At 36.5% G+C, this 22,792-nt stretch overlaps 1 protein-coding gene across 50 annotated transcripts in view; it reads right to left on the bottom strand.

Annotated features, from left to right (window-relative positions):
* LOC110843338 (Down syndrome cell adhesion molecule-like protein Dscam2) overlaps positions 1-22,792 on the bottom strand; it is a 42,811-nt gene that overhangs the window by 9,383 nt on the left and 10,636 nt on the right. For 13 of the 50 annotated variants that reach the window (XM_035848598.1, XM_035848596.1, XM_035848582.1 and 10 more), the window contains 30 exons: positions 22,061-22,190; positions 14,527-14,640; positions 14,391-14,455; positions 14,232-14,311; positions 14,040-14,152; positions 13,904-13,965; positions 13,693-13,837; positions 13,529-13,621; positions 13,341-13,411; positions 13,200-13,259; positions 13,041-13,096; positions 12,913-12,951; positions 12,739-12,831; positions 12,650-12,662; positions 3,781-4,061; positions 3,645-3,714; positions 3,171-3,193; positions 3,044-3,068; positions 2,878-2,949; positions 2,740-2,810; positions 2,574-2,642; positions 2,456-2,489; positions 2,293-2,384; positions 1,976-2,180; positions 1,835-1,914; positions 1,455-1,545; positions 1,228-1,331; positions 1,073-1,126; positions 843-1,007; positions 69-94 (listed from right to left, as the gene is read on the bottom strand). In XM_035848598.1, the coding sequence (XP_035704491.1) occupies positions 69-94; positions 843-1,007; positions 1,073-1,126; positions 1,228-1,331; positions 1,455-1,545; positions 1,835-1,914; positions 1,976-2,180; positions 2,293-2,384; positions 2,456-2,489; positions 2,574-2,642; positions 2,740-2,810; positions 2,878-2,949; positions 3,044-3,068; positions 3,171-3,193; positions 3,645-3,714; positions 3,781-4,061; positions 12,650-12,662; positions 12,739-12,831; positions 12,913-12,951; positions 13,041-13,096; positions 13,200-13,259; positions 13,341-13,411; positions 13,529-13,621; positions 13,693-13,837; positions 13,904-13,965; positions 14,040-14,152; positions 14,232-14,311; positions 14,391-14,455; positions 14,527-14,640; positions 22,061-22,190 (2,596 nt within the window). Of the gene's footprint in view, positions 1-68; positions 95-842; positions 1,008-1,072; positions 1,127-1,227; positions 1,332-1,454; positions 1,546-1,834; positions 1,915-1,975; positions 2,181-2,292; positions 2,385-2,455; positions 2,490-2,573; positions 2,643-2,739; positions 2,811-2,877; positions 2,950-3,043; positions 3,069-3,170; positions 3,194-3,644; positions 3,715-3,780; positions 4,062-4,199; positions 4,258-4,323; positions 4,560-6,230; positions 6,519-7,497; positions 7,556-7,634; positions 7,868-8,057; positions 8,116-8,187; positions 8,424-8,577; positions 8,636-8,728; positions 8,959-9,174; positions 9,472-9,647; positions 9,936-10,125; positions 10,429-10,938; positions 11,227-11,825; positions 12,114-12,649; positions 12,663-12,738; positions 12,832-12,912; positions 12,952-13,040; positions 13,097-13,199; positions 13,260-13,340; positions 13,412-13,528; positions 13,622-13,692; positions 13,838-13,903; positions 13,966-14,039; positions 14,153-14,231; positions 14,312-14,390; positions 14,456-14,526; positions 14,641-14,732; positions 14,854-16,396; positions 16,518-16,953; positions 17,075-17,237; positions 17,359-17,670; positions 17,795-17,948; positions 18,076-18,236; positions 18,367-18,628; positions 18,756-18,945; positions 19,073-19,645; positions 19,767-19,891; positions 20,016-20,594; positions 20,719-20,914; positions 21,039-21,780; positions 21,908-22,060; positions 22,191-22,792 lie in introns of all 50 variants that reach the window. The other 37 variants (XM_035848620.1, XM_035848616.1, XM_035848614.1 and 34 more) reach the window with 31 other exon arrangements.

Below are 22,792 nucleotides of genomic sequence, written 5' to 3'. Positions count from 1 at the left end.
ATTAATGAACAAGCAATAAAATTAGGACAAGTTTGCGTATTGAGAGAGGTATGATGTGAGTGAATTACTTTAAGTTTGAAATCATGAGATGATGCTGTAAGAAAGAATAAACGTTATTAATACTTTTGTTCAAAGAAACAAGTACTTACAATGGAGAGGTGTCAGGTGGTTATCGCCAATGTGGACCGGACTAATTTTAAATTGTTCAGGCCCAGAAATAAGCCCACCCGTATTTTTTCGTTTTCTTGAATGGGCATATTTACGCCCGTGGCGGAATTTTCAAAAAAAAATTCAGCCAAAATCCTGATTTTTAAAAACGCTGTAACTTTTCGAATTTTAGCCCGATTTCAAAAATTGAATACAATTTGTGTTCAGAATTACTTCCCTGAAAATATAAAATTTCATTTTCAAAAATTTTTTAAATTTAATATTTTCATGCCATTTCTGAGTTTTTAGAAATGAAAAAAACGATAATTTTTTGAAAATTAAAAAATTTTTGAAAATGAAATTTTATATTTTCAGGGAAGTAATTCTGAACAAAAATTGTATTCAATTTTTGAAATCGGGTTAAAATTCGAAAAGTTACAGCGTTTTTAAAAATCCGAATTTTGGCTGAAATTTTTTTTGAAAATTCCGCTAAGGGTGTAAACATGCCCATTCAGGAAAACGAAAAAATATGGGTGGGCTTATTTTTGAGCGTGAACAATTTAAAATTAGTCCGGTGGTTATCGGCGATAACCACCTCACACCTCCTCATTGTTAGAACTATAGGTAGTTGTCGTATAGTATTATTGTTATATATCGGCAGTTGGAAAAATTAAAATATGAAATAATTGCCAAACCTCCTTTCCAACTTCCCGAGAGAACTCGACAGTTTCGAATAAATATGGCTTGTCAGACGAGGCTAGTTTGTAGCCAACATAATATCCCATTATGTCTCCATTCCATTCTTCTCTCAGTGGGGGCTTCCATGTAACTTTGAGAGTATGTTGGTCAACTGGTTCAACCTGGTGAATATTATGTAATCATTGCAGTTATAAAATTTAAATTTAAAAATAATAAGGAATCATACCGCAATTCCAGTGGGAGGTCCAGAGGGAGCTTCTTCGGCAGTAATGATGGTCACCTAGAAATATCAAAAAGCAGGTGTCATTAATTGTGCATAATAAGCTACATACACAGGTAGGAGGTACTTATTCTTAATACGAATAATTATTAAAAACTTACCGACTGAGATGCCTCACTTGTTCCAACTTCGTTTTCAGCTACCAGTCTCAAATGGTAGGTGGTTGCGGGGCGAAGATTGTATACGCTAGCCATAGTTTGACTTCCTGGACGTAGCCATAAACAAGAGTAACTTATCATTAGACTTAATTAATTTAGATAGGGGACAGGTGTCCATCATAATTTTTTGAGCATCATCATCGAAGAAGAGTTAGGAAAAAAATTCTAACCTGGGACAAGCACGCGATCTTTTCCTGAATTCCAGTCACTCTTGGACATTTTGTATTCAATGTAAAATCTTGTAATTGGTGAATTTCCTGACTGATATCAAAACACACAAAAAAATTATTACAAAGTAAGGGCACAACGCGTCTGAAGCATTACGATTTGGGAGTATACAATAGATTCGTAGTGTCAATCTGTCAGTTCCTCTGCCCTTCATCGTAACCTTTAAAAACTATTGCTGATTGCTTATTATATTTAACCAGGTAAACAAGGACAGTCTCGTTAACGAAATGTTTTTGCTGACTTATTTTAGTCCCATTTCATAATGATTTAGACATTACATGAAAGTGTACATATGTATAAGAAATGTATGAATATGACATACAAAACTCTCGCTCCATTGAAGTTGCACAGATCGTCCAGATTTATCCAAGACTTTCAACCCGAAGGGTACCTCAGGGGGTTCTATAAATTAAAATTTCTTGATGTATACATTTTAAAATCAGCATTAATACGCTTAACTCACCTTGTACAATGAGGTTCAAGCTCGTTTCATCAGATCCAAAAGCATTGGTTGCGACGCATGTAAACAAAGCAGAATCCGTTCGTTCAGATCTTTTGACACTCAAGTCACTCAAGACGCCATTTGACAGAATTTCTTCACGAATAGTGTATCGAGGGTCTGGTTTTGGGTCGAGTCGTTTTCCATCTCGGCTCCACAAAATTCCAATCTTAAAAAGATTGCACATGCATGTAATTTTAAATCGCAATATTCATTTAACCTTAATTCCGAAGACCTATCATTGTGGAAACAAAGTATCAAAATATATTTATTTAAATTACCGGTTTTTCTCCTTTGGCTTCACATTGCAATACGGCAGGTTCTCCCTTTCGAGCAGTTTGATTTCGGAATTTAATTTCAAATTGTGGAGGCGCTATTAAACACAAGAGATAGAAATCGAAAATCGTCTAAAATTAATCACAATTTATTAGCATGTGCCCATACCTTGAACAGAGATGTAGATAACGGCAGATAACCCCTGTTTTTATGCCATTTGATATTTTATTATTCTTTGAGCATTTTTCAATAATTTGTAATTCTGGAATAAAATAAAATGACTCACGGCTCCAATTCCATTGTTGGCTTCGCATAAGTAATATCCTTCGGCTTGCTTGGGGATTGCCGAGATTACCTGAATTGGAAATGTACATGAATGCGATACATGAATAAATACTACCCATGACCCATATCGAGTCACAATACGAGGGATTAATAAAAAAAAATATTACCAAATTTCCATCCTCCACGCGCATCCCTGGAGCAGATCCTTTCAGATCTCTGTAGTCCATTGGACCATCGCCTTTAAAACAATTCCAATTATAAGTACATTACGTATCACTAAATAATTAGGCAATCATATTCTTTACCTGCTGCTTTCTTCCAGGCGACACTGGGCTTTGGAAATCCGTCACTTTTGCACTCAATTTTAGCGTCACTACCTGTGAAGGATTAATAAGTATGAATTAAAAATGAATGTCTAATTCTCCAAATATACATACTGGATGCATAGTTATTTACAACGATTTGGCATACCTTGCGCAAATGCCCGATCAGTAGGCTAGAAAAAACATTTAGACATTTCGATTTATAATATGTATTTGTATGCAAACTATATTAAATTAAATATTTTTTACTAAAAACTATTCTTAATTTTACTCACCTCTACAATCCACCTTGGAGGTACTAAAATTTGTAAACAGAATTTTAATTTGTGCTCATCCTGAGTTGATCATAATTGCTAGAAGCTGAAAGCCATGCTGCGGCAACGAAAACTTGTAAGGGATTGAGTTTAAAATACATAAAATAGGTATAGCTACATATACTTCTTTACATGCATGCAAAAAAACAAACGGGAACAAAATAAAAATATAAAAAACTAGGATAAAGTAGGTAAAAGTGGGTGGAGAAAGGAGGAATGGTGGGGAACCCTACATTGGATTATGTCATTCCATAGTTCTTCATTTATTAGATGTATTTATCATAGTGTGCCTATTTTGTAAACCATGTTTGAAAAAGTACTCGTTACTCGCAACATAATAATATCTAGGATTTTTAGATGGTTAACGCATTAATTGCCTTGCAAAAGAAAGTCACGTGTCTGTGAATTCAGGACAATAAAACGAAGAATATTCACCGAAAACTTCCAATGCGGCACTTGCATTTGCGACTCCTGCCGCGTTTCTCGCAGTACAAGTATAGATACCCTGTCATGGATGCGTTTTTTTTAAATTAATGGCTTGTCATTTTACTCAAATGAATGATTAATTGACCTGATTTCCGAGGGACACTGGTTCTACCAAAAGCATACTGGTTCGTGACCCTATCAAAGCGGTTTTAAGACCAAGATGAGAGCTAAGATTTCCTCCTTCGAAACTCCATGTAATTTGAAGAGGAGTATCCCCTGTGCAGTTTAACATAGAATTAGAAATGGTAAACGTAGTCGAGTGTTGAACTAATAAGATCCTACCATTCGCCACGAGACATGTAGCCTGAGTGGCAGAACCTGCAAATGCCGTTTCGCCAAACGACATAAAAGAGATGCTTGGAGGGACTGGAAACACAAAGCAGAAAAATCATCTACTTACTTAGAGCCAAAACTTTAATTTTAGTATCAAGTAAATTCACTAAGTAGATAAGTGTAGCAGCTATGCATTTAGCAGCTTGGAAACGTTATGTTGAAAATTATAACCATTCACTGTCAGAGATGCAGTATAGTTTGAACTGCCAGCTGCATTTTTTGCAGTACACTGATAAAATGATCAAACGTATTATTACTCAAAGTGTGGTATGTCATTGTAACTATTTTGACAAACCGTATAATTTCCTGAATTTTCAGCAGTCAAGGAATCAATGCTTAGGACACTACTTTTCTGGCCTGTTTTAGTAATTTCGACTCCATTCAATTTGTTCAGGGCTGCACCAAAACCAATAGACTGGAAAGTCCATGAAATTTTGATTGGAGTGTCACCATTTGCCGAGCATTGTATTTCTGCAGAATCTCCAAAGAAATTCTGGTCTCCAAACGAGAACGGACGTACGTAAGGGGGGGCTATAAAATATAAAAATGCAAAATATGCTGAAAAAAGTGTCAAGTTTGGCAAGGGACCTTTAGTCTTACTCCGTTTGTATCTAGGTAAATATGTTAATAACTTTGTTAGCAAAAAACATGTACTTAATTGGAAATAGATGTGTAATTAGTAGTTCCGGGTTTAATAGATACAAAATACATAAAATTTAGAAGACACTTGTAGCTTCTAAATAAATAGTTACAGGAAGCTTGACATTTTGTTGTCAATCTTGCCTATGCATGTCCTAAATGCATACATACTCTCCATTCGCACACAATTGAACTTTTACAGAAATTGAGAATTCTGAGAAACTACGCCACTGCCAGTCTCAAATTCCCTCAAATTATCCTGAGGGGGGACTTTGAGACTGGCAGTGGCGTAGTTTCTCAGAATTCTCAATTTCTGTAAAAGTTCAATTGTGTGCGAATGGAGAGTATATACATACTCGCATTTATCATAACAATTTATACATCTATCCTATGCGATATGCTTTAAAATTATCCTAATAGGTTGAGAAGTGGAGCAAGCAACGCTTTTTGACAAAAAATTCATTTTCCAATTTGTGCTGACAAACCTCATCTAACAAGGAACATTCCAAGGTGTCAAATGAGTTAAGACACCCATACCAAAATGAACTACTTTTTCAGTAAAAAAAATAAATACTCCCCCTCAACACTTATTTAATGTCACACCTGCTGGCTAAAGAAATCTATTTCTGCAAAACACTCACATTCCTAAGTCTTTCCTAGTTCAACAAAATTATAGCAGAAATATGTGTCAAAATTAACCATGAAGATTTGATCCCGAAATCGAGAATAAATATATGCATATCATTTGTAAGTGTTGTCATTTGCAGAGCACATTGTTTGTTCTTACTCCTTGACAGCAATAAGCACATTGCAATATATGTATGTATTCATATAATTTATACGATGAATAAGTTTGCATAATCATTTCCAAACTTTTGGAGATGATGAAAAATAGGCACATATTAAAGTGTGGAATATTTTTGAGACGGAAAATAAATAAAAAATCAGCTTAGATTTTTTTAAATAGTAAAACGGTCAACCAGATGCGCTTTTCAGTTTAGAAGCTTAAACTGCAATAACGTTAATGTTATTGTGTTTCAAACCCTGGACAGTTAACGCGGTTGTGTAATTTGCTGTTCCGGCAGAATTTTTTGCGGAACACTGTCAAATAATTTCATTTAGTATTGTTTTTAACCCGACCGGCTAAATTTGTTATGTGCATGACTATTTTTACCGTGTAATTTCCCGAATTTTCTGCAGATAGGGATTCAATATTGAGTAAACTACTCTTTTCACTAGTTTTAGTAATTTTCACTCCTTTCATCGAATTTAATGCAGTGCTGAAGCCTTGGAACGACCAGCCAATTTTCATTGGGGTATCGCCATTAACTGTGCATTGCATTTCGGCAGATTCGCCTGCAATTATGTCCTCAGGAGGGGAAAATAGACGAATTTTTGGGGGAACTGGAAGAGAAAGCATAATAAAGGAGGAAATTTCAATAAAAGTAAGTAAGATAGTATCTTAAATAGATAAAAAATAAAAATTTGTTATGGAGCTTTGGCACATTGCTTGCACGCTAGGCAATTAACGCCTACATACACAGTTAATTAAAATGATTTAACCTTTGACAATAAGCTCTGCCGTGTGATTTGCAGAACCGGCTAAATTGGAAGCCAGGCACGAATAGTTTCCAACATGGAACGGGGCGATGCTTTCAATTGTAAGAATATTTGCCCTCTTGCCTAACCTCGTGGTTTCAATTCCCATTTGAGAGGACAGCTCGACGCCATGGAATGACCAACTTATACTCATTGGTAAGTCACCCTGATCAACAGAACACTGTAGCGATACATGTGTGCCTGCCTCGAGTGGTTGGTCGCCGAAGCTAAATTGAACCAGACGAGGGGGAACTGCAAATTTTAATATGAGATAAAGCTGATTGATAAGAAGAAAACCCTAAAACCATTATTTATTTATTATATGTATGTATGCATACATACTGTGTCTCACTCATTAAAGAACCACTAAGAAACTATGTAAATCCACTTGGCTAGCCATTGTATTGTTTAGACACAATTTATAACCGTTCATTGCATTATAAGATCATGATGCAAGAAATATATATAGACATGTGTGCACAAATATCTCATTAAGGCTTACCCTCAAGCTCGGAGGAGTGAATCGGGTTTGGAGCAATATCCCAGTTTCAACCTTCTCTCTCGCTTTGCGTAATGCATTGTAGTGCCTATCTCGAAACTTCGCATCGACCCTGTGGGGGGGGAGGAGTCGACCTCAGGGTTCATAATAGTGGAATATGTTGCACTCGTCTTTCTGCGTCTGATGGTATTTTTTCAAATTTTTTGGACTCGCGCGAGGGGCTGCAAATGGTTTACCATCAAGTAATGTAACCTTATGTAGACTGGTAAACCATTTGCAGCCCTTCGCGCGAGTCCAAAAAATTTGAAAAAATACCATCAGACGCAGAAAGACGAGTGCAACATATTCCACTATTATGAACCCTGAGGTCGACTCCTCCCCCCCCACAGGGTCGATGCGAAGTTTCGAGATAGGCACTACAATGCATTACGCAAAGCGAGAGAGAAGGTTGAAACTGGGATATTGCTCCAAACCCGATTCACTCCTCCGAGCTTGAGGGTAAGCCTTAAATTCTACGTTAAAGCAAGGACATGATTCGAGGAGAAGGAACTTTGAGTGAAAGCAGGATAATGAGCTTGTGTATATTTCTTGCAGGAACAGTTAGGATGGAGGATAAAAGTTATAATTTTTCGAGAAAAACATACAGAAGAAACTAGTAATACGGTCAATCAGATGCGCTTGTCAGTTTAGAAGCTCAAACTACAATAACCATAATGTCATTGTGTTTCAAACCCTGAACAGTTAATGTGGTTGTGTAATTTGCTGTTCCGGCAGAATTTTTTGCAGAACACTAATAAATATATTTCATTTAGGATTATTTTTTAACTCGATCGCCTGTGGACAATATAAATACTCATGATTATGTGTACCGTGTAATTTCCCGAATTTTCAGCAGACAATGATTCAATATTGAGCAGACTACTCTTTTCACTAGTTTTTGTAATTTTCACTCCTTTCATTGAATTTAATGCAGTGCCGAAGCCCTGGAAAGACCAGCCAATTTTCATTGGAGTATCGCCATTAACCGTGCATTGAATTTCAGCCGATTCGCCATAGCCGAATAACCCATCACCCAGCGAGACGGGCCTAATTTTGGGTGGAACTGTAATATAGTTAAAGTTTTTAGCTTACAATTAGCTCCACTAACATGAAAATATATTTCCATATAGTTTCATTACACAAGTTATTAAAAAATCTAAATTTTATACTGTGATGTAGGTTCATAATTCAACAAAAAAAACAAAGAAGCAAGCGAGCATGTGCACAGGAATCAATTATTGCTCTCATCTAACCATTCACTTTCAATGTGGTCGTATAGTTAGCAACACCTGCAGCGTTTGTTGCAGTACACTGAATAAACCCATTACGGTAAAAGTTTCAAATCTCAATTGTACGTGGTCAGTCTTTATGTAAAACCCATACCGTATAATTTCCTGCATGAAATGGGGCTAAACTCTCAATGGTCAACATATTTGTTCTCTTTCCAAACTTAGCAGTTTCAATCCCCATTTGAGACGACAATTCTTTGCCGTGAAAAATCCATTGAAGACTTAACGGCATATCCCCCTGATCCACAGAACACTGTAGCGTTGCATGAGTACCAGCATTTAGAGCTTCTTCTCCTGGCCCGAATGAGAACGGCACGATCCTGGGAGATTCTGGATTTTGGATTGGGAAATTATAGGAATAGAAACAATACATTGAGTTGCAGTGTCAGTCATATAACATGCATGAAAATTTATACAAAAAATAGAATGCAATGCGATCGGTTAACCTGCTGAAAGCGTACACCTAACCACAAAATTATCTAACCCTGGACAATTAATGAGGTTGTATAATTTGCAATTCCAGCAGAATTTTTGGCAGAACACTACTCAAAGAAAGTATACATAAATGATTATTTTCAATATGTACATGTGCAGTACTATGAGCTTTCTTGGACACTTAATGTTATTTAGTATACCGTGTAATTCCCCGAATTTTCCGCAGATAAGGAATCAATATTGAGTAAACTCTTCTTATCTCCGAGTTTAGAAATTTGAACGCCTTTCATCGAGTTCAGCGTTGTGCTGAATCCTTGGAAGGACCAGACAATTTTGATTGGAGTATCACCAGTAACGGTGCATTGAATTTCGGCCGATTCGCCCGCAACTATGTCATCAGGAGGGGAAAATAGACGAATTTTTGGGGGAACTGGAAGAGAAAGCATAATAAAGGAGAGAATTTCAGCAACAGGAAAGGTTTTCCAGGAGCAAATAAGGGACATATATGTACATGTACATACATGTCATGTGGTCAATATGAAACATGATTGTAATATCTTGAATTTACATAAATAAATACGCAGGCAGCGCTTATATACATAATATAGCCTCGTGTATTACTGCAAAATTTAAAGCAAATTCCAACCTCTAATATTTAACACGGCTGTATAATTAGTTGAACCCACTGCATTTGTCGCTATACATGAATATTCTCCTTTGTGAAACGGAGCAATACTTTCAATTGTAAGAATATTTGTTCTTTTTCCAATTTTCACAGTTTCAATTCCCATCTGCGACGACAATTCTTTTCCGTGAAAAGCCCATCGAATGTTTTCGAAAGGTAAATCACCCTCGTCAACGGTGCACGTTATGGTTACATGAGATCCCGCCATCAACGGCTCGTCCCCATTTCCGAAGAAAAACGGCACGATTCTGGGCGGGACTTTTTTTGGTACATGGAATACAATAGAATGATTTAATAAAATAAGTAGAATATACTGGAATTTTTGGCAGTTATTTCAAATACAATTGGGATGACACAAACAATTGCTCAAAGCATTTTCAAACAAGCGCTGCGGTTCCAGCTTATATATGTCGATCTATAAAAGTAATAATAACCATGGACAGTAAGTTCCGCCGTATAATTTGCAGAGCCAACAGCATTTGTCGCTTGGCATGTATAGTTTCCCATGTGAGATGCAGCCACAGAGTCAATCGTTAGTAAATTAGTTCGCTTTCCAATCTTGACAGTACTAATGCCCATTTGAGAAGATAACTCGACGCCATGAAACGACCAAGTGATGCTCATTGGTAAGTCACCCTGATCAACAGAACACTGTAAAGATGCATGTGTTCCTGCCTCAAGTGGCTCCTGACCGAAGGTAAAAGAAACCACGCGTGGAAAGACTGAAATTTAAGTATAAGGGTATAAGCGGAATGTACACAAAAAGAAGACACAAGCTAGATTAAACATAATCATTATTAACGTACATAACTTGTATTTCTTAAAAAAAATGGAGCAAATAAAACTATTTAAATTGGATTGGTGAGCCATTGCATTAATTGCTGAGGCACAATTTATATACACGTAGCTAACCATTTACTACCAAAGTCGTTGAATACTCATCAGTTCCAGCATCGTTTGATGCCCGACAAACGTAGTTACCAGCGTGATGTGCTTTCACTGAATCAATCATTAGTACACTGGATTTTGGACCAAGTTTCACAATGTTCACGCCCTCTTGATTTTTTCCGGAATTCTGAGCTCCATTATTTTGATGGAATGACCAAGTTATCTGAATAGGTGGCTGGCCCACGCTAATTATACAGTTTAACTGAACATTGTGCCCTTCGTTCACTGAATCTTCAAAGCCTAACAAGGGCAGGATTTTTGGAGGAACTGCAATTTTGTTTGTTAAGAGTAAAGACAAGAATTAGATATACAGAAGCCCCCCGTTAATTAATCAACCAGAAATATATTGAAGCGTGTATAGCCGATATCATGAAGACGAGCTCTCAGTAACCGTTCTAGATAAACCAAAGTACTGGTAAACCCGTCACTCCCACCAATGTTAGATGCCTTACATCGCGTGAGTAACCGAGTAACTGGTTCCTGTCCTTTGAACTAAGTTTCATTATTGACCACCCCTCCTGAGTCTTTTTAATGGCATCATCACCAACAAATGATCATATGAAGTGTGCTGGCAGGGTAGCAGAGGAAAACATTAGACAGGCGACTTGTGCAGTATCCTCAAAATGTAATGGATTCTCAAAGTCGATCGGGGTTATTTTTGGTAAAGATATCAACGTAACCTATAAATATAATTGATTAAAGCATTTACAAACATATAAAGAAAGAAGCGTTGCGGTGCCACACCATGTAGGTTATATGATGCTTAAAACTAATAACCATGAACTGTAAGTTCCGCTGTATAATTTGCAGAACCGACGGCATTTGTTGCTTGACATGTATAATTTCCCATGTGAGATGCAGCCACAGCGTCAATCGTTAGTAAATTTGTTCGTTTTCCAATCCTCACAGTACTAATCCCCATTTGAGAAGCTAATTCGATTCCATGAAATGACCAAGTTATTTGAACTGGAAGGTCTCCTTCTGCAACGCTGCATTCTAGCGTTTGGTACTCTCCTGCAGGCAATGGCTCATGTCCGAAGTTGAAGGGCGTTATTTTTGGTAAAACTTTTGGCAGAATAGAATAGATTTTTTTGCAGTTATTAAAGGGTGGCATAAACAAATGAGGATATAAATGTATCAATATAGTCATTATATGCAATGGATTAAAGCATATACAAATAAGTAAGCGCCGCGGTGCCACTGTATATGTAAAAATAATAACCATGAACTGTAAGTTCCGCTGTATAATTTGCAGAACCGACGGCATTTGTTGCTTGACATGTATAATTTCCCATGTGAGATGCAGCCACAGCGTCAATCGTTAGTAAATTTGTTCGTTTTCCAATCCTCACAGTACTAATGCCCATTTGAGAAGCTAATTCAATTCCATGGAATGACCAAGTTATTTGAACTGGAAGGTCTCCTTCTGCAACGCTGCATTCCAACGATTGATACTCTCCCGCATGCAAAGCCACATTTCCGAAGGAGAATTCGGAAATTCTTGGTGCAACTTTTTTTAGAAAAAATAAGCGAAATTAGGACAGAAATGGATATAGGATTTCAGATACTAAAAAACTTAAACAAATATTACATTAAATATGTAAAGCTATGTATGCTGTGCGGAATTTCGGAGCAATATTGAGCAAGTCTTATTATGAACACACTTTGGACGATAAGCTCTGCTGTGTAATTCATAGAGCCTCCTGCATTCTTTGCACTGCATGTAAAATTCCCACTTTGAGTGACAGGATCGATTAGAAGGATGCTACTGCGGTGTCCAAATTTTGTTGTAGAGATTCCTTTTTGGCTGTCGGTGGCAACGTCAGACGCATGGAAGGTCCACGTTATTTGAATTGGAATATCCCCTTCAGAAACTATGCAGGTCGTCTGGGCCTGCGAGCCCCACAATAATGGCTCCTCTCCGAAGTTGAAATTTTGAATTTTAGGGGGAACTTTTCAGAGCAAAAAAAATATCTATGAAAAGCAAATAAAGTATCCTTGCTGCTGGCAGAATTTGCACTTAATTAGATCATAAAAATGATGAGCCTTGCCATTAACAATTAGCTCTGCAGTATAATTTGCCACCCCGACAGCATTCTTTGCAGAACATGTGTAAAATCCATTGTGCTCAAAGTTTACACTGTCAATCATTAACAAACTGCTTCGTGTGCCTATTTTCATTGTAGTAATTTCTGATTGGCTTCTTTTGGAGGAATCCATTACATTATGAAAACTCCAACTTATTGTGAGCGGCAAGTCGCCAAAACTAACGACACAACTTATTTGAACATTTGCTCCAGCATCGACAGCCGTCTCGCCAAATGTGAAGGGTACAACGGAAGGCAAAACTGACGGAAAGTTTTTTATGTAAATAGTCATTAATATTATACGATGGTATATGTCACCATTACTTATGATTTCTATGTATACGTAGATGATCCTTCCTGAAATATGGAAAATAAAATTGAAAGTAAAACCATACTCTTACCCATGACTTGGACCTGAAAGAGAAAGATCAATTAAGTGTTTTGCTGGTAATTGATCGTTTCGTTGTATATGCTTTCGAACAAAACTTACTTCCAGATTTCCCCGGGATGTATATCCTTGAGCATTTCTAGCGACACACGTATATGTCCCCTGGTCCATATTTCGTTGTACATTGTCGATCACCTGTACGCATAATATAATAATATAACTGACTTGGAAATTGAAAAGCTCGCCCCAAATGAAAAATAATAAAATCAATTATACCAAAGTTCCATTAGGGAAGACAGATTGACGACGATTAATCTACACAATTAAAAGACATTGATTTATAACTAGATCATAATTAATTTTTAAAAAAAGATTTTTTGCATCGTTGATAAACATGTCATTACCGGAAGAACTCGATTATCTTTTTCCCAGATGACGGCATCGATTGGATAACCAGCAACTACATCAGTATATTGTATCATCAGTACATATTTACTTGTTGATTTGTTGAATTAATGATATGATGAATTTGATTCGTATATTGTATTCGTATTCATTTGTACCTGGACATGTTTTTACCATTCCACTTCCAGCAACAACTTGAGCTTTATCCATGCTTTTTACTAAATAAATAATAAACATAGTTAACCCATTTGTAGGCAGTGTTCATCTCACAAATATTGTTAAAATATTAATAATCATACCATGTGGCAAGCCGTGAATATTTAGCCTTCCAGTATGAGTTGCACTGCCCACCTTTGAAATGGCTGTACATCTGGGAAAAAATAATTAATTGATCACTAATCAGCCATAATACTAATTTATCAGGATATACATGTATTTTTCAGAATATGAATTAAATCAATGCATATGTATGCATGTATGTATGCACCTGTATACTCCTCCATCATTGCTGTGAACATTGGTGATATTTACATGAGAGACAACCTCTCCATTTTCACCAACAAATTGTCCAACTTGAACCCTGAAAATCCCATAACAAGAAAAAAATGATTTATTTAGTCTGAAAGAATAATTATGCGTGGACAAATGAACCTGTCTGCGTTAGTGACTTTCTTTGAGTCCAACTCCCAAACTATTTCCGGTGAGGGGTTTCCTGTAGCTTTACATTTAAGGGAAACTTTAGGTCCTGGTTGAAGAACCTCCTCTCGGAACTTGAATGTTAATCTTGGTGGGTCAACTGTTGTAAAATTAAAAATTCTAGTACTTTACATTTTCATGGATTAAGGGTGCATATTTTACATACATCGTCCTCCCAATTTCAACTCAGCCGTGGATTGTGCAGAATCTTGATCATTGCGAACAAAGCTGCAAATTTATTAATTTAAGAATTTTTAACAATTGTTAGCAAGCATTTCTCAATCATATGATTAATCAATTACCATTGGAACATTCCTCGATCTTCCCTTCGAACAGCGTCAATCCGAATTACTGCTTCCGTTTGGGGGAGTCGTTTTCCATTCTTCATCCAAGTAATATTCTTGACTGGTGATCCCTGCATCAAGTATATTAAATGCTTCAAGATATTGCCCTTTAAAATTTCCTGATAAATTTCCTGTTCTGGATATCCATACCTGGTAATGGCATGTAAATGTAGCTGGTCTACCAAAATCGACCGTCTGAACGGCAGGTTCAACAGTTGCGGCCAAAGGTGCTATACATTGTTATTATATGGACAGTTGTATTTGCTAAATGTTTTTAATATTTTAAGTGATTATTATATAATTTCCTACCGGTTACAGTTAAAACTGTCTCCACGCTTTCTTCTCCAACTGAATTGCTCACCACGCACAGATACCTTAAATTTATCATCATCATCATAAGCACAAACTCATGTATATAAGATTTCATAAGAATATTGGTTATTACTTTCCAGAGTCTTCAACCTTAGCCTCACGGATAATCAAAGTTCCACCAAGTTGTTTCAGTCGATCGTCTAATTGTACCGGTTGTCTAGAAGACCCATCTGTGAACTTGTACCACCTACGAAAAATGTGTCAGAAAAATTAATACGCGTCCGATGCGAAAAAGAATACAAAATCAATAGGGAAGGAACGCAAAACGTCAAAAATAACCTATAATGCGGTTTGGGAAAAGCTTGAAGAGAACAGATTGCTGCTAACGCCTGTCCAGCGCTTGCTTCACGAGTTTCTACCGTTTTCGTAGCACCTCTTGGTCGACTAGCTCCACTTGGTTCTGAAGAAAATTAAGTTGTCTCTCATAGTGTATTACTTATTGCTACAAGTTATTGTTGGACTTCAGACTAACAAGGGATTAAGTACTGTCACATCTCGATATCCTTTCGGATGGTCTTAATTGATAGATAATTAAGTGTAGCTAAAACTTTTTCATATGACATACGGTGCAAAATCACGTTTTTGCGAAATATTGGCGAAAGCTGCACCATAACGTGCAATTTTTCCAACGGTGTTAACATATGTGTATATAACAGCCTTCGGAATAATTAAATGAAGTTTATAAATTATATACCTGTCCACAATTTCATGCTGATCACCAATATGGAAAAAAACTATGCAAACATTGGCCAATTTTATTTCAAATAGCGAAAATCTGCAAAATTTTCTAAATTTGAATTTCGTAGTTTTTTGAAATTTTAACAAAACTTAAATGCTAATTAAAACTTCTTTTATTCAAGCATTGCAAAAAAAGTTTTCGAAAAATATTTTTTTTTCTGATCACAGCAAAATGGATGAAAATTTTCGCAAATTGAAACTCGCAATTTTTCACGAAAACAGATGTAATGACCAATGCTAGTTTATAATACGTATTTTTCAAAATTGCATACGATAATAATAGACGGCATAAATATAGGGCGCCCTATATTTATGCCGTCCTACACATAAATATGTCATAATAGAGGGACCCCATTGGGTCCCTCATAGATGAGATTTTTTCAAGTTTTCCAAAAGCCTTAAAATCTCGAACGAGGTATGGAAAAGTTATTTTGTTGAATTATGTTAAAAGCTGACGATACAAATTTCCAAAAATTGTTTGCAACTTTCAAAAATAAATATAACCAGCAATTTTGAAAAATACGTATTATAAACTAGCATTGGTCATTACATCTGTTTTCGTGAAAAATTGCGAGTTTCAATTTGCGAAAATTTTCATCCATTTTGCTGTGATCAGAAAAAAAAATATTTTTCGAAAACTTTTTTTGCAATGCTTGAATAAAAGAAGTTTTAATTAGCATTTAAGTTTTGTTAAAATTTCAAAAAACTACGAAATTCAAATTTAGAAAATTTTGCAGATTTTCGCTATTTGAAATAAAATTGGCCAATGTTTGCATAGTTTTTTTCCATATTGGTGATCAGCATGAAATTGTGGACAGGTATATAATTTATAAACTTCATTTAATTATTCCGAAGGCTGTTATATACACATATGTTAACACCGTTGGAAAAATTGCACGTTATGGTGCAGCTTTCGCCAATATTTCGCAAAAACGTGATTTTGCACCGTATGTCATATGAAAAAGTTTTAGCTACACTTAATTATCTATCAATTAAGACCATCCGAAAGGATATCGAGATGTGACAGTACTTAAGGTTGCCTTGTGAGATTGCACATACATATTTGCGTAAATATGTGCGATTAGTACGATATAGAGTATGCTGGAAAACGGGAAGTTATTTTTGACGTTTCACGATTAATAGGAATGCAAAAGAATCTGTCTGTTGAAGCCTTTTAGTTTTTTGATCAATGGAATGAATAAAACCTGGAAGTTGGTGGTGGATAGGATTGCGCTTGACATGGTAAAGTTAAAATATTTCCTGTAGCATCAACCACGCGTTGCCATCCATCACCGCTAATTCTAGGTCCAGTGTGACCCGATGGCTCTTAATTTGTAAATGATTGATACATATTTAAGCATGTATATATGCACGTGTAACATTATTATTGGCTGTGAATGTTTCGAGACGGGAAAATTTGATAGTTTCTTTCGACCAAATCGCTTCCTACAGACAGATTTCATTGCTCGGTATCCAAAAAAAATACTTAATTGTAAAGGATAAAGGAAGAATGGTGAAAATAATGTCATATCTTAATAAGAAAAGACAGGTAGATATAGCTAGTTATGCGTATTTATGTATGTATATGTATAACACTATATGCACGCCATGATGTCTAACAACCTTGACCTTTCCTAAAATTAAGTGCAAATCTTAAATGCTAATTGAAGAAATATTAAGCATTATTATGTGCCATGACTTTTTTCTCGTGCTGACATACAACGAATAATTTTTGTCTTCTGATCAGAAGGAATTAAAGTACTTGTATTTTGGTGGGGGAACGCCTTGGCCCTCACAACTTAAAACTGCTGCATCTCCCATTTTCCCGATTTGATGAGCTTGGGTAAGTTTAGGTGTTTTTGGAGCGACCCCAGATAATGGTTCTGTGATGATAGATTTGACTTATTACAATAATGAATTTATTATGTATGGTAAATATGTTCGTCGTAATAAATTACGAGTGAGTGCTATTTGGAATATTGGGAGAACGGGAAGATATTTTCAAGGCATCGAAATTATTATAAAACGTACTATAAATTTGACAACCTAAAATTTGGCGGAGGATTGCCTTGTGCCTCGCCAGTCAAAACAGTTGATTCTCCTATTCTTGTGAAACGATGATTTCTGGTTAGTTCTGGAAACTTGGGAGCTACTCCAGGAAGCGGTTCTAACATTGTATGAATTTAGTGTTAATTGGTTTCAAAATATTATGCAGACGCAATATGTACCATCCATGTTGGGAGACGGGAATAAAACAAGACAAGTGGACCATGTACGAGACTAACATAACTTAAAATTCGGAATAGAAAAGACTAAAACTTCAATGAAAGGTCACGGTTTCTGTACATATGTATTATACGCCATATGAATAATTTATGGTTTAAGTGATAAACTATATATTTATGTATGACAGTACAAGCTAATATGAAAACAAAATGCATAAATATTTCTAGTTAATTGTAGAACTTGAATTGATGACCTAAATCGAGGAGGAGGATGCGATTGGGCGTTGCACGTAAGAGCGACCCCAGATCCTACAACTTTCTGTGAGGTTGCCATTCTTGATTCGGTTGGAAATTTTGGAACAGAGCTTCCAAGTGGTTCTAAGACATTTGATTATATTTAATAAGAATAAAATAATATCCTGCTATTTCGCATTGCATGTACATGAGCGCCATTAAAAATGTTTGGGAGAGAGAAGTATTTTAAAGCATAAGGCCAATAATAATGACATTTTGCATTATATGTTTAAATTACTTAAAATGTGGCGGAGGCGAAGCTTGAGCCGAGCATAATAGAGAAAATGCGGTACTTTCACTCTTCATAAACGTATGAGAAAGAGATTGCGATGAAAATTTTGGACTAAATCGATTCCCCAAAGGTTCTGTACATGGTTAACCAGATCACATGGATTACGTATTTATGCATTTAAATATTTACATATACGATGTAAGCTAAATAAACATGAGAGACGGGAAGTAATTCTTACTAACGTTGTGCTAATAATTTTGTCCCCTTGTTTTCATTTCTACAAATTTAAATTACCTAAACTTTGCTGGAGGACTTGACTGTGCGTCGCACAAAAGTGCAGCCGTGAGTTGCACCTCAATTATTTTTCTTTTCAATGCAGTGCTTTCACCATCCCTGACCCGAGGCATTATGCTGTTTTGTGGTTCTATTTAAAAATTTGCAAATGCATGTGGTATTTATTTAACTCGGGACGACAAGTAAACTGATGATGAGAGACAGGAAGTGTGAGTTTCTACTGATATTCAGATACATGCACTAAATAAAAATGGGTGCGTACATTATTTATTGTTAAGGAGTGCGCTTTATCCAATCCTAATTATACATTATCTACTACTAGATAATGTAAGTCACGGATGAAAATATATATGCAAAGTATGTATCGAATGGGAGGGTCATCTTAACTTTACCTTGTTAATGGTGGCGGATTACCCTGACCATTACAGACAAGGGATCCTGCACTCCCACTATTAATGAATTTCTTTCTTCTTCCAACCTCCCCATCTCGTAGTTTCGGAACAACGCTAGTTTGCGGATCTATTTTTATATTTCCCAGACAGAACTGGTTAAACTTTTTCTTGTGAGTTCAAAAATGTGAATTAAAAGAAATGAATGGTGGGAGACGGAGAGTGATATTAGCAATTATGGAACACCATTTTTCCATGTTACCCTATACATCTAGATATGCTATATCATGTTCCATATTTAAAAAAAACATAGTTCGTACACAAATTTGGGAGCTTTATTTCCTTGAGCATCACACAAAAGTGCAATTATTCCCTTGGCCTGCACAATCTTCTTTGACCCAATGCTTTCACCATCACGAACTCTTGGAGGAACACTTGTTTGTGGATCTTTATAATACAAAAATCGTGACTTGACAAATCTATTAGAAAATACCATATACGTATTTCTTATACTTTCAGTTGGGAGAAGGAAATTGAGTTGAGAATAAATGACTTTGAATGATTGTTTCTAGTGCAATTTTAATTGCATCTTTGTATTAGATACAGGATTTCTCAACAACGACAACGAGTCTGGATAGCCTAAGGAATGTCTCTTGCAGTAAGTACATACATATCCCCGTAAGGTACTTAGCTCTTGAAAATTTCAAGTTTAGCTACTTATGGCTCCAATAGAAAACATGAAAGTGAAAGCATATTCCACCTCTGACCTACTTATTTCTACATATCTTAATGTCGAAGTTTTGCTTGAGCAATTTTCGTAAACAAGCACATGAAAAAATAAGGGTTAGATAGTCTAGTTCTTTAATTTTGTTAAGTCAGTCAATTAATGTTGATTAATAACGCATAGTATGCACAGCATGTCAGTATGTTTGAAAATATACTGATACGTATTGATATGGACAGTAAGATGAAGTTCTTATGAGAACAGTAACAACGAATCCTGCCTTCTGGTTTACATACTTAAATTTCGGCTTAGGTTGGCCTTGAGCCTCTGCGACAAGAACGGCAACATCTCCTAATTTATAATTGGAAGGCGGTCGCAACATTTGAGGTGCTCTTGGAGCCACTCCAACGAAGGGGTCTAATCAAACAATATTTTTAACCCCATGACCTATACATAATTTGGCATTTCTGCATTGCTTCAAATGTTGCGAGACGGGAAAATACGGTGATTTTGTATACTGTAAGAAACTTATAACCACCAACCTATATTTTGGAATTGGATTTGATTGTGCCATGCATGACATGCTTAATGCTTGTCCACTAGCAGATTCGGCCATTTGAAGTCGAAAGTGTGCGGGGACACTTGGCGCAGTACTGCCTATTGGTTCTTTTTAATTTGAAAAAATAAACAGTTGTCATATACTTTTTTCAATCAGAACAAATATCTTCAATGGCTGAACAGAAACCTGAATGTTGGGAATGGTTACGGTTTCGTGAAGTGAGTTATGCAAACTTACGCAAAATTTGATGGAGGAAATGATTGGGCCGGACAAAGAAGTGCGAATGAAGCCCCATCAATTTTAACGAATGAGTGAGAATGTGCCTGAGTGGAAAATCGAGGGCCTGTACTCCCTAAAGGCTCTGTATTATCCACAAATTTATTGAATCCATGAATTAGTACAAATTATACGATACGACTGACTATGTATGTAAACATGTAGGTATGCGGAAGTGATTTGGTGCTAAATACACATAATATTGGACTCTGGAGACAAATTTGTCTCCAGATACCTTAAGACCTTTTTATTAGACCCTGAAGGGTCTAATAAAAATGGTTGTGAATGTATGCATGCACAAACGATAAGTGATGATACTGGCATCGCCGAACCGAAAAGTTATTTGTGCCCATAGTAGTAACAGCATATGCATATTGTATATATGTGTATTACATATACATTTCGATTACCTAAATTTTGGAGGAGGATGAGCTTGTGCAGTTGAAATTAGAGCAAATGAAGAACCCTCTACTTGAAAAAAAGTGTGGGATCTGGATGCAGTAGAAAATCTGGGACCAGTGGTTCCTACTGGTTCTGTAATTTTAATTGCATTTGAATCATTGGGTAACAATTCACAGATATCCATACTTGCAATATGAATATTTGACAAAAGATTGAGAGGAGCGGCACGAATAACTATGTGTCACTACTAAATCGACATAGTTGGTAGTACCAATTAACCATATTGATTCTAACTTTGTCGCACTAAAGAATTAGAGCTACCTCTTACATAAAATTTGCCGGGGGAAAAGATTGTGCTGGACACAAGAGAGAAAATGAAGTCCCTGCTTCTTTTACAAACGCCTGGAGATGTGACTCTGTGGAAAAGCGAGGTCCAGCTGCACCCACGGGTTCTATAGAGAATTCATACTTGGGTGATTGAATACTATTTTGCATGGGCCTCAAATTTTTTACGTATATTGGAATGTGACGATTGTGCATCTAAGAATTCTTGCATGTGGCTATTAGGTGACAGAAAGTGACAAAGTTGGTTGGTGAACATTTGTGTTCTTACTTGAATCTTGGGACAGGGAAGGCTTGCGAAGAACAGGAAAGTACGAATGATGCCCCTATCTGGCGAACTAGGGTGGTTTGCCTCTGTTCTGATGCAAAGGTAGGACCAATGCTCCCCATCGGGTCTACAGGACAAAATTGTCCACCACGTTATGGTTACCTCATTAAACGGACACCCATTATACGAAAGTTTAATGTGTATGAGAGGGACACCCCGAAGCTGAATGTTTTTTGGCATGCGTCGAATTAATTTGCTACAATAGACTAATTAGCGATTTCATTTGAAATGCATACTTAAACACTGAAGGTGGAAAAGATTGTGCTGGACATCCCAACGTGAGTGCACCTCCTCCAGTATGCAGAAATCCTGACATCACCTGAGTACTTCCAGAAAATCTCGGTTTCGTAAAACCAAGCGGTTCTGGCACAAGATGATTTAGATTAATCGACACGAAAAACTCGACTGAATGAATGATTTGTAACGTATTTATGATAGACGAGAAGGCGGCCCGAATGAACTATGCAAGATACATGTACGTGTACGATAAAATATGTCTTAATTTCCAATTACATATTTCTTACTTAAACTTTGGTGGAGGGAAACCTTGTGAAGCACAAAACATGGCCACAGCACCGCCTCCATAATGAGAAAATCCAGTGAGACTATGTGTATTACCAGAAAATCTCGGCTTGGTCAACCCAAGTGGTTCTACATATTTGATAATGCACATTTAAATGTATGGAATTTTACATAGTGATTAATCCGCCTCTATTACGGATTCGTAATAATTAGATACTGTGACTGTAAGTCTAACGCTTGACCACCAAGGAACGACCCGATGCCGGAATACATAATGCTTACTTAAATATTCCAGGAGGAAAAGATTGTGAGGGGCAAATTAATCCGAATGTTGAGCCTTTCATTCCCATCCTCGCAAAACCAGAAATTTGTGTGTCCCCAGATAATCTTGGAGCAGTCGAACCTTGTGGGTCTAAATCCAAATGAATGCAGTAAAATTATGATCGGCATGTGTATATCGATATGAGATTTGCAGACTTTATAACTATTATGATGTGAGAGGTGCAAAACTAATTTCCCTCATACCGAAATCTGGGAGGCGGAAAGGATTATGTCAGTTTGTGGACAAGATCTGGGATAATAAGTAATGCATAAATCACTACGTTGTGGATGCATTTTTGTCGAACCTAAAACTACGAGTCAGGCAAAATGCTATACATATTGGATGTATGTGCAGCTGAAATTCTTTGAAATGTCTTGTCTGGAAAAACGTACTTCAGTTTCCAACTGCACAATAATGCTTTTAAAAAACTACAAGTTTGGAATGGGAAAAAATCACGTACAATTATTTCACAGTAAAAAAACATGATCTTAAATTGTTAGTTGTTTACCGAAATGTTGGTACGGGATTGCTTTGAGCAGAGCACATGACTGCAAAACTTGTCCCTTGACCCCATGTGTAGGCAAATGTTTCTGACCCTACGGAAAATCGTGGTCGAATACTCCCGACCGGTTCTTTGAATGAGATGAAATATTGCAATGCATTTGGACAAGATCAAATATGACATGATTTGA

This window comes from Folsomia candida, unplaced genomic scaffold (genome assembly GCF_002217175.1).
Source record: "Folsomia candida strain VU population unplaced genomic scaffold, ASM221717v1 Fcan01_Sc002, whole genome shotgun sequence".
NCBI classification, from domain to species: Eukaryota; Metazoa; Arthropoda; class Collembola; order Entomobryomorpha; family Isotomidae; genus Folsomia; species Folsomia candida.
This window is presented reverse-complemented; position numbering and strand designations above follow the sequence as displayed.